At 40.7% G+C, this 12,447-nt stretch overlaps 1 protein-coding gene and 1 long non-coding RNA gene across 2 annotated transcripts; one reads left to right on the forward strand and one right to left on the reverse strand.

Annotated features, from left to right (window-relative positions):
- Positions 1-1,219: 1,219 nt before the first annotated feature.
- Positions 1,220-1,868, reverse strand: LOC124271136. The gene is made up of 2 exons (XM_046706203.1): positions 1,751-1,868; positions 1,220-1,524 (listed from the first exon to the last, which is right to left on the reverse strand). The coding sequence occupies exons 1-2, from the start codon at positions 1,866-1,868 to the stop codon at positions 1,220-1,222; spliced, it is 423 nt and encodes a 140-aa protein (XP_046562159.1).
- A 751-nt stretch (positions 1,869-2,619) lies between these two features.
- Positions 2,620-12,218, forward strand: LOC124271133. The gene is made up of 3 exons (XR_006896953.1): positions 2,620-2,925; positions 3,389-3,393; positions 12,208-12,218. It is a non-coding gene; the product is annotated as an uncharacterized LOC124271133 (long non-coding RNA).
- The last annotated feature ends 229 nt before the right edge of the window (positions 12,219-12,447 follow it).

Here is a 12,447-nt window from a genome sequence, read left to right on the forward strand (position 1 = left end):
CAACACTTTAGTTCAACTGACCGTTTGGAGTCTTATGGAACATTGTCACCTAGGCATTCTAGGTATCGTTCTCATTCTCGCACCCCTCACCTGACTGGTTCTGCAGAGCATCCTGACCCAACTGTTATGACTGGTTCCCGATCATCAATTCATCTGTCTTGGCCGGTCTCCATCTCCTACGAGGCGTCGCTTTGGTTCATTAGATCAACGCTCCCCTGTGCAGTGCCCATCTACTTCTGCTCCGGTGGCTTCAGTGTCATCTCAGATTAAACCCGAGCCTTGGACTCCCTCTCAGGACACTGAACCCACGCCAGATCTTGATATGATGTTAAGGGCGGTTACTACCAACCGTCTTCTTCAGCTCAACTGCTGGCTACTCCCTCTTCGGCTAGATCTGCTGAGCACATGGTGCGTTTTTTTAATGACCATTCTCCAGGTCATTCTCAAGTCTCCACACCCGAGGGCAGTTTTGATCTGGCAGAACCTGTTCTCGCATGGGTTGCTGAGAAACTTCATTGTCCTTCATTAGTCCTACTTTCTTCGGGGCAGTGATCTGACTTCCCTTACCCTTCTCCCCGTCAATGTATTCTTCAGACGGCTACTACATTAGACCGGGCCTTCAAAGCTCTAAAGCGGACTAGGGATGGTCTTTCTTCACCAAGATTTCTACCGGCTACTTCACATGGGCATAGTCTTACCTCATTGCAATAAGACTATGATTGACTATCCATTAAACTTGTTTTTTCTTCATTTATACAACTTCTAAAATGCCTTTGAAAGGAATGGTCTTACCTCCATCTTCACAGCTCCACCTGTGGATGAGAACATTTCCACCTTGTGTGGCAAACGTAACAGTTCTTTCTTCATGGTGGAGCGAGTGAGTGAGTTAAAATTTATAGTCACATTGGCAATATTTCAGCCATATTGTGTCTAAAACAGTTAATATGATAACAATAAATAATAAAAAATCTGTCGACAAGGGACACTAAAACATCTAGAACATCACAATTTGAGGTATTAAAACTAGCATTTAACTTCAAAATATATGACTATTAGGGACAATACAAAATAAAAATGGACGAGAGATCCCAAACAACTGAAGTTAGAGCATGCTTCCTTTGTCTTCGACCATACTATAACCATCCGATGTGGCTGTTACAACACGGACCGAACTACTTTCTCAAATGAAAAGAACAATTTCGACTATAATTTCTTTTTACTACTTTTTAATGACAACAGACACTGAAATCGCGACGCGATCGTCCGTCACACTTTGCGAGACTGCAGGCGTTGTAGTGGTAGCTACGTTGACACTGGAGTCAGCAGTTCGTCGTCTTTTAGGGAGTTCACCGCCACCTTGGATCACGTTGCTCAGTTCTTTCTCCTGAGCTGTACTAACTCGATTGTACTCTCTCACAGCGGTACTCCGATGTCCCGTTGTTCTGGTGATTAGTTGTTCATCAATGCCTGACTGAAAGAGTCGAGTGGCGCATGTGGCTCTGAGTGAGTGATTGCTGTAAAAACCTGCAATAAGACAATTTACATTATTGCTAGTCTAACAAAGTAAGGAATATGGCTATATGTTCAACGCTTTTCAATACCGCCCCTTTGAACAGTCATACAGAAGCCTTGTCAAATTACGCTTACAGTACAAGGGCAGCCTCAATCAGAAATATGGTCACGCCATACTGTGAAACCCAAAACCACCACATTCACAAGTTTAATGAAAAGTTAAAAAGGTAAAACTTACCTTCAAAGCCTGCTTGTTTACACATCTTGCCAACTGTCTGCTGCAGAGTGTGTTTTCCAACAACCTGCTGACTGTACCACTGACCATCTCTGGGCTTCACCAGTGGTCGCAAATACATGACACGGGAGTTGGTCGGACGCAGACTACAGTACTTTCTGAATATTGCAACTACACACTTGTTACGATCGTCACTGGCGTATGCACGAACACACTTTGGAGGAACACCAAAATCCTTAAGTCCACGCTGGTAACACTTACTAGTCTTCTCAGAATAAAGAAGAAATTCTCCAGTGTCATCCTTGTCAATTTCGAATTGGTCAACTGTAAGATTCCTGTGCTCATCGCCGCTTCTGAGTGCAAAATTTAATCAAATGAGGTACAGCATTGTATCCTTAAGAACCTGTGGTGACGAAACTCCCAAGATGCCTATATCTCACATAGTTGTCTCTTGTTCATAGGAAATGACCTTGGCCTTTTTGGTACGAATTCCATTCGATCCTTCTTTTATTACACTGTCCAATATATTTCGCAGTTCGAGAAAAACGTTATCCGACAGGAATTTCAAATCCCTACCACACTTCGTCAAATGCATGTTCAATTACAGCACAAACTGCCGGAGAGTTTTTGGATTATATTCAGATCCATCGCTTTTGCACACCTCTCATACAAAACGACACAGAGTAATTAAGTTCATCGTCGTTCAGATCCTCGAGTTTATGAGCTATTAAACTTAAACGCTGTCCGGATGTTTCCCCTCGTAAAATTCTCTGATTACGTGAATTTCTCTAAGTTTCAAAAAGACCACAGGCCCGACGTAAATTCTGTTTGGTACTTTGAGGCACACTTGTCTTGCATAATCCTGCAATTTCAGAATCCAACAACGGTACAGTAAATCTTTCATGATCACTATGCTTCCCACTACCGCCGCCAAACATATTCTCACTCACGTGGACTTCTTCCTCCACGTCACTAATATCGCTGTAATGTTGCTGAAGAAGATCCCTTTCCTCCACAGTTTCCAGTGCTGTGCATAGAATTTCATCATCTTCAGATTTTTCACTTATTGTCAAAAACTCACACTGTGAAGCTGGAATCAACGTATCGTCGCTGTTGGTCCCACTCATACCTGCTGCGTAATGAAGAGACATGTGCGCGGAGACCATGTGTTTGTAAAGGTGAGATTTCCGAAAAGCACGTGCTTTACGTCCTCGGTTCATTAACCATCCTTGATGGGGGCCCGGAATGAAATCCTATGTACCCCTGAAGCTGATTAATCAAAGAGCATCGGGCCGTTTTCTCAAGACGACCTTCGTTAACTGGTAAAGACATAATGGCGTTGATTTAACGACGATAGCGACTGTATGGGCCTTTAGGTAGAATGCACAATATAACACACGTGCAGTTCATGACATAACTCGACCGTACCACAACCTTGCCTGCGCTTAAAAAACTATAGTCCATTCATTAAATTACAGACGCGTACCATATAAATATTATTCTTTTATTTTATTAAAAGCAATATTTGTGTGCATGCTCTAAGTAGGTTAGAAGACGAGGACGCGTTCTGTAACCGTGGATTAAAGGCGGTTAGAGCCCTCTCTGCGCCTCGGCTCTAACCGCCTTAATCCATGGTTACAGAACGCGTCCTCGTCTTCTAACCTATACGGAGATCAGCATACTAGGGACCATGGGGACTTACAGTACCTTTGCTACCTGCATGGACCCAAGCTGGATTTACACCATCCCTTCAGCCACTGGCGATTGTAGGAACATTTAGCCATGATTTAAAATCACAAAGATACTACGGTCTAAAAAACTAGTAAATTTAAATTTCCTTTGAAAGTATCGGGACTTACGTACCTTCTCAGGAGGACCTTTATGGTAGAAGATAGGGAACTAGCCCATATGGATGCTGCCATTCATCGGATTTTGCCTTCTATCAACTGTGCCCTTTCAGTGACCAGGATGCATACATTCGCGAATGTATATCTCTCATATTAGAGCAATTTCAGACTATTCTTGATCAGATATCACATGTCCTTGGTTACACACTCACTGTCCGCCGCTGGGGTCCACTTAATATCTCGTCATGGGATGAGATGGTTGTCTAAACAGTTGGTCAATTCTGGACGACCTGTTTGTCTGACTGACTGACTGACTGAATTTAGTTTTATGCCGCTTTTAGCAATATTCCAGCAATATCACGGCGGGGGACACCAGAAATGGGCTTAACACATTGTGCCCATGTGGGGACGACCTGTTTGTGACAAGGATAGTAAGCAGGTTGGGGATACCCCCTATCTAGTGTATATGGACCCATCCTGGGTATTACACCCCAACTAAGTGAATAAACGCGCCCTATCGAGCCCATAACAACGGCAATCTCACTATCCGCGGCGCTCACACGGAACGTCGCAGTATGGTGAGGTTATTTTTGCTTAGTACGGTATTCCTTGTAACCATACCGCATGCATCAACAGTCCCACATTGCCTCCATCAGCGCTATGCTATCGGTAAACACGACCACTATCACAACATTCTGAATCAAAAATGGCCCTAGTTCCAGCAGTATTGACAATACAGCAAACATTTTTAACACAAACATCGCCCTCATCCCCTGCAACACACCACGTACCTCACCATGGGTCGTCCTCGTTGCTATCCAGTAATGGCGGCTGCTGACTGCACGTCATCACTCAAAGTACACAAATCTACGGAGGGCAAAAGGGACATATTCCATTTTCGCCAAGGGACATAACTCTTGCAATGACATTGATGATTTTATGCTAAAAAACACTTCACAATGTAACAATGACACCGACAGAGGTTCTGAAGCTCAAAAATCACCTAGCAAACCAGTACTTACACATGTCATTGCTGCTCACACATGACATACATGTCATAGACCACAAACACAAGTGCACACAACTAATAAGTAAGTTATGCCATAGAGTAATGGCTACTAATGATCGTAATATACTCTACAAATTCTCATGTATATCAAATTATATTGATTGATATGAAACCTGTATAAATTAAAGGATGAAATCTGTCATTCAGGAAATTAAAATCAAATTGTTGGGGAAAACGAGGAGAAATAAATGGTCCAAAGGGGATGAGACAGCACCCTCCCGAAAAAAGGGTCTGCATCACACTGGACCCAGAGGCCAAAACTACATGCCAGATGCATCGGACCGCTCCAAAAGCTTCCACAAAAGAAAAGCGACATTAATAAAAATGGTTTGTCTGATTTGTCATAACGTAATTTCATGCTAACATACTGACTTGTATTGAGTAGAAAATCGTAAGCTACCTTCTTCAGATACGATTTGTTCTTCAATTGCCTCCACTAGTTCACCAATGAAAGCGAGGATCCCGGTCTTATTTCCCCGTCTGACATCCTTCCACTTCTTACTCCATTCATTGTCCATCTTGTAAGGACATAATTGTTGGAAACTGACTTATTCATGGAAATGATTTCATGGAAATACATTGTTAACATGCATCACCATCAATGCAGCTATCACAATCACAATAGGTGCACTTACATAGGGGGAAAAACTTACATTAATATTCAGTATGTAATGCAATAACAACATTCATCTATCAACCATTATTAAGTAACTTACGTCATTCTGTTGTAGCTTTAACTCTACCAAACTGATCAGTTCATCTTTGGTTTTACAGTCTAATTTGTCTTTCCCCTGCCTTTCCTCTGGTGTGATGTATATGCGCATCAAGGGCCTGCCTCTGCGACTGAAATCTCCAGTCAAACCCATACTTCTGTAAACACCATACAACATATATCCCTGCTGAGCATTTGTGTAGTTATACCACCCTATCATCCTGTTTCTATAAAGCTACACATTTCAATATGAGGAAAATTATCACATTACATTATTGCTTTGTGTAATGGGTCCCATTATTACTTGCATATGCAATGGTAATTACATGTTCCAACATATGTCATTCCTGATGATTTTAGCTCATTTGAAGTAAATGTATCATTGACCCAAAACCAATATATGAATATACCTGTATAAAGCTCTGTTTTGCTAACACAAATCCACACAGTGAACTAATTCCTTGTCCAGAAGCATGGTTGGATCAAGACCTATAATTCACAAACATTACTGAAATTCATTTCCTGTATGAAAAGCGATAATATGTACTAAATGTATAATGAACTAAAGACGTGTTGTAAATGATTTGTATTGACTTCCAACGTAAGATATAATAACCGTATATTACACGTGGACCATATAAACCATATTGACAATTACGTATACTAATGGTCATATCATCCTGTATACTATTACCTGTATGAATGCCATCTTTGAGTGGGTCAGCCAAATACTTCATGGATCGCAACCAACAACGCCATCCCATGATTTCGGGGGCCATAGTCCTTGTTGTCATGGTCGAAAAGGAATCTACGTCGTGGATTCCTATCTCCTTGTAGACAGTTTCCCGCATCTACATGGAAAATAGTACTTTAAATAAGAATTGAGATCCTATTCCCACTTATATATTTATCCTTGCAACATACAATAACTAATATATTGAGCATATTCTGTCCTCAGAAACAAAATGACCATTCATTTTATAGAGGGAACAATTTGTGACAGTGACTGGGGCCGAAATCTATTTTGAATTTTGCGCAGAAGGTGGAGGAGCTCACAACTACTTGGCTACCCCAATGTTCCAAGAAAAATATGGGGTATGTATGTGTAATAAATAAATGTAAGGTTGTTTAAGTATAACAATTGAGCAATACACATATATCATACTTATATCATTTGCTATAATTACAGGAACCAGAAGGAGCGCAGCCGTTACACACAAAAAGTGTAACCATCCCTCCCCCTACCCACATAATACACCAGTCGAACCCAACGCCTCCTGAAACAACGGCTACAACTGAAGAAGTGCCACAAATCCAGGAACCAATTGTGGAGAATCCGCAAACATCATCTTCGAAGGAAGGGAATACAAACAGTACAAGTCGGTGTAGAAAGTCGGTTCAGAAAAGGAAAGATGAGAAAAGTGACATTTATAAGTGCCCGTTGTGTCATGTAGAATATGGCACATCCGACCCACGCCTCAGAGGTGGATAGGGTGTGACCATGAGAGTGACACAACGTGCACTTATTGGTGTCATATTTCATGTATGGGCATCCACATATCATCATCCAGGAACTTAAAACCATTGAAAATGTACTGTCCAACTCACAATTCATTAAACATGAAGAAATGAAACTAAATGGTGTTATATTGATTCATTCTGATATCAGTTTATGGGAGATGTATAAAATAACCCCTTACTCTGTTAGTTTGGTCTCGACTTGTGTTGATTTGTAATGCGAAATTAGGACATGTAAAGCCTAAGGATTGAATCAGATATTACACAGATAATACTTGTTCCGCCAAAATACACCAACCAGTGACAACTGCAAACCCAGTTTATATCAGTGTTTCGTTAGTCGTTCAACAATGGTATTAGAAAGTGAATGAGTTTTGTATTATAACAGATCTCAGCGCATCGTACGGGCGGAAATACTGCAGTTCTCATACCGCATGGCCAGACATCAGATAGAAATAAAACCATGGATGAATATAGGATCATTGTATGAATAAAGCATCAGTATTGAGGACCTAGGTTGGAAAAATATACCTGCTCGAGTCTCTCTAGATTGCGACAACTACGCCTCCATGTCTGCTCACTTGGTACCCCCGGAGGTATCCACATCTTGATACGTCGGTTCCAAGACTCCAAGACAAAGTCTCCCCCCTCTCCATTGCTCTTGTGTCTGGACTGTGAAACTACTTCACATTCTTGTATGTGTTTCAATACCTCTGGAGGTGCTAAACATCGCAGAGTCTCGTCTCGGAACATTATCTGTTGATATGTTGTGTTGTTCATGCCATAAAACAGATTACTCATTACATGTTTGGATGCCAATATGAGAGCAGGGTTGTTTCGGCGCACTGCTGACCGGAATATGAACAATGGGATCACAAATTTCAACAAGACATTCCATAAGAACTTGTGATTTGGATTGTTCGTGTCTTTCATGTTCTCCAGGAAGGTAGATGCATTCAGATGTGAGGTATTGTGTACATCTTGACGAATGACGGGAGTAATGAACTCATCTAAACTTCCAAAAAGAAAGATCATGATGAACTGCCATGATTTATGATGGTTTGTGCATGCTTCAGCAAACTTTAAAGCATTTGGTGATTGGAACCACTCAAAATGGCTTTATGTTTGAGAAATGGCTTCCACAGCAGTCTGAATAATGCCTTTACCATATTCATTTCTAAATTGCCCAGGCCAGGAACCACGCACAAGTTTGGGAATTTAAAACACTTTTCAAATTCAATTGTCTGGTTGCAATGCACGTGTTGAACATGATTAAGAAGTTGGTGCTTCCCCCCCCTGAACTCCATTTGACAGACTGGGCAAATCATCCATTTGCCGATAATGTTCGCCACAATGTTGTATGGTGACCCATCACAGCCAACGGTAACCCACTCCCTGTCCTTTCCCAATCCTGTCTGATTTTGAATGCATGTTAACACCTCTTCGACACTTTGGTAACCATTGGGGTTTACCATCACGGGATCGCCTATGTGCATCCACAGGATCTCCAATCTCCAATCTTTGTTCTAATTTGATAGCATCTATTCTTGTTTGTAGGAAATCGTGTATGACATTGTCCAATAATTTTACACAATTTGTAGAATATTGGTCAAGTAAGGGTCCAAGTTTATCCTCAGTGTCAACGGTGTGCAACCAAAGGAATGGGGAGAATGACAGTTGAGTTTGTATCGAACAAGTAGGGTTGCGGATGTAAATGACATTTGTTGTGACACTACATTTCGTTTTGTAATTGAGGGAAACATTCCAGTTTCTTTCCACCTTTTGGTTATTATCAAAAAAATACCATGACAGAGCCTTCTGTTGGACATGTATTTGGACTACAAATGTTGTCTAACCAATTGGCATTGGTTGTGTAAGATCCGGAAGGTGAGACATGATTATTCAAAGTGGTGGCACTTTTACTTCCTGTCAGAAAATATTGTAGTATGTTAATGGTAAATGCCAATGGTGCTATTAGTTCCCACACGACAGGTAGCACAGATTTTCAATAATTCTGGCCATCAGAATGTTTTTTTTCCTATTCTGGGGGTCACTCTCATCGTCAGTGTGATGGTTCGACATCGTGCAAAGCAAAGTCATTAAATGTCTGTTCCTATTTTGAAGCCATTTTTTGACAATCAAGTTTGTGAAAGAAATCCTTGTCTTTATACTCATTGCGCATTTGGTCAGTTTCTGTGTTGATGCAGGCATGTAGAGATGAACCAATAGCTGAGATTAAATCATGGAAATCGTCGTCGGAAACCCTTGAATTTTCTATGGCATTTATCACTTCTTTTACAGAAGGATTTTGTGTTTCTTTTGAGAGATTGTCTTTTGCATGATTTGCACAGCCAGTACATATATAAGTACTATCATGTGTCAAATCTCCAGTTGCCTTTAAACAATCTATGATAGATTTCGGATGAACTCGTGATGAAATCTTTGACATGTCATGTGAACGACAGCTGCAGTTATCAATTTTTCTCTTGGCATGTTGATGTTTGTTGAATACGTTTGTTACATCTGCAAAATCAGCAAAATACAGAATAAGTCATAACGTGACAGTTCATGAATTTCATATGCTCACATTATCTTAATCCTTCACCAAATTTTACTGTTATTAATGGGAATATAATGTATGCTTGGCAGCACATAACATTGTCAAGTACATTTTCTATGGAATAACTTACTTATTTGTTGTGTGCACTTGTGTTTGTGGTCTATGACATGTAAGTCATGTGTGAGCAGCAATGACATGTGTCAGTACTGGTTTGCTTGGTGATTTTTCAGCTTCAGAACCTCTGTCGGTGTCATTGTTACATTGTGAAGTGTTTTTTAGCATAAAATCATCAATGTCATTGCAAGAGTTATGTCCCTTGGCGAAAATGGACTATGTCCCTTTTGCCCTCCGTAGATTTGTGTACTTTGAGTGATGACGTGCAGTCAGTAGCCGCCATTACTGGATAGCAACGAGGACGACGCATGGTGAGGTACGTGGTGTGTTGCAGGGGATGAGGGCGATGTTTGTGTTGAAAATGTTTGCTGTATTGTCAATACTGCTGGAACTAGGGCCATTTTTGATTCAGAATGTTGTGATAGTGGTCGTGTTTACCGATAGCGTAGCGCTGATGGAGGCAATGTGGGACTGTTGATGCATGCGGTATGGTTACAAGGAATACCGTACTAAGCAAAAATAACCTCACCATACTGCGACGTTCCGTGTGAGCGCCGCGGATGGTGAGATTGCCGTTTTTATGGGCTCGATAGGGCGCGTTTATTCACTTAGTTGGGGTGTAATACCCAGGATGGGTCCATATACACTAGATAGGGGGTATCCCCAACCTGGTAAGTCCTGGTTACCAGCTATCGATCATAGGCAGCCCATCTCTGACTCTTTACCCTATTCAGCGTACTTATCCCCCAGTTCAGGTACAAACCCTGAGAGCGACCATCGATATGCTGCGAGCCACCAACAATTTAGGTCTGTCACCAATCAACCCCGGGTTTTATTCACCAATCTTTCTGGTCCCGAAGAAGAAGTCAGACAAACTCAGGTTGATTTTTAACATGAAGCTATTCAACGCTTAGTTTCTGGAACGCCCGCCCCACTTCCGGATGGTGTCTGTCAATCTTCAGCGCACTATCCTGAAGAAAGGAAATTTTCTAATCAGTTTTGGCAGCATGCTTTAATTATGTTATAAGCCGTGTAACACAAATTCTGCCAAGTAGTTTTTCTAGTTGATTCTAGCAGATGTTTCGGTATGTTCCTTGTTGGGTTTTGTAAATAGAATGGTTCTGTATATGTCTTCCTCAGTTCAATATATGATGGGCACTTTTCATGGCACATGGAGCTCGTCTTCGAAAACATGAATGTTATTTTTCCTGCACCTCTTGCATACTCTTTCTTCCCTCGGAATATTGTTGGTGGCCTTGTTTCTATTTGAAAGTTGGAACACCTGAATGTAGCTAATATTCTGCGTAGATGAAGGGGCAAATCAAGTGTCACATATGTTTTGACGTTTAGCATAGATTTGAATGTATGTAGGTTGAACACCTATTGTTCGAAGTGCCAGTCAAAGTATCGTTTAGTCATTTAAAATTTGGTACGATGATATTTCACCTTCTCTCAGTGCTGAACAAAATCCATGTGACACTGTTGGACAGGACCACGGACCAGCTGCTGGACAGTTATTCAGTCCACTGTGAAGACCTTGATACTGATAATTAAATTCAGTGAATGATTACACAATGCCATTTAGAAAGTGGTAACGTGTTATATTTGGGATTACACTTTGTTAGTAAAGTACAAATTCTAGTACTTTTTGAGGGTGTGAGTTCAAATCCCGGATGGGGCTCAATACTAGAATTTGTATTTTACTAAGAAAGTGTAATCCCAAATATAACACATGTTAAATTCAGTGAAGGTACTGGTAGAATCAAGCAGTAATGATGCCATGGGCTAGATGCCATGGCACAGTTGCTTGAAACATTGTTAAACAAATTTTGAATTTTCAAATAATCTGCTTTATACGATATGCACATTGTGAATGTATAAATTCTCAGGTCACCAGTTGTGCAAAAACTCTTATCAATATAATTATTGTCAAACATTATAGGATATGATAATAATCATGAATCTAAAGTTTGAATTTGCTTCAAGAGAAAATGCGTTTTTAAACTGTTTCGTATTTTTTTTCTGCACAGGTTCGGATGGGAAGCCAGATGGTCATAATCTAGATCCGGGAGTAACAACGAACGATGTTCGAATGACCAACAAGAGTAAAGACTGCCATTTGTTTGCTTCTGACTTCTGTGGCGGACAGGATTGATGCTTTGGAATTGCCAAACCAAGCTCCTCAGAAAGAGATGAAATCAGAGTTTGCAGATGATTTCCTGCCTACTTGGAAAATTTGAAGATCGTGCTGGCAAGGAAATTGGTAGAGAATTTAAGCTCATTCAGCTGGATGAAAAGCCTCATTCAACACCATGTACTACACGATAGACAAGTCGAGATATCAAAGGCGTCCTGTTGCCAATTATATTGAAAAAAAGCATCATACTCTGACTGTATCTACATAATGGACGCCTATGTCAAGTACATCAATCAGTGGTATGCCAGAGCAGTCAGAGGTAGAACAATCAAATTTGTGGGATTACGTAAATCATTGTCATTTTTTATATTAGATATTAAATATTACCAAATTCATTTTCATAAGCTTACACATAATAGTTAATAAGTGTTTCATGATTTTACTTTGATATGTATCTAAGCATTATTAATGTATTTTAGGCTAAGAGTTTGAAAGACTACGAGTTCCTCTTGGTGGCGACCGGCTGTCAAGAGAAAGACTCCAGTGAGTAAAAACCTTGGAGGAAGAGACACACTCTGTGCAGTCGAGATTTGATCAGCTCGAACCAGTCATTGTGGAAATGTTCCACACCCTTCAAGATTTCCTTGAGGTAGGGATAATATTGTCACAAATACATAGCCGTTATTCTTAAATAGCTAAATATTATGGGGGTTAATGGGAATGCCGTGCAAGGAAACATCCAA

This window comes from Haliotis rubra, unplaced genomic scaffold (assembly GCF_003918875.1).
Source record: "Haliotis rubra isolate DU_JTF1 unplaced genomic scaffold, ASM391887v1 Scf1579, whole genome shotgun sequence".
Lineage (NCBI taxonomy): Eukaryota > Metazoa > Mollusca > Gastropoda > Lepetellida > Haliotidae > Haliotis > Haliotis rubra.

What these genes read in the sequence shown, in the direction of transcription:
- LOC124271136 (XM_046706203.1), bottom strand. Translation starts at nt 1,868, where the DNA reads ATGTATTTGCGACCACTGGTGAAGCCCAGAGATGGTCAGTGGTACAGT. An exon ending in TAAACAAGCAGGCTTTGAAG is followed by an intron (nt 1,525 to 1,750) that starts GTAAGTTTTACC and finishes GTCTTATTGCAG; the next exon opens with GTTTTTACAGCAATCACTCA.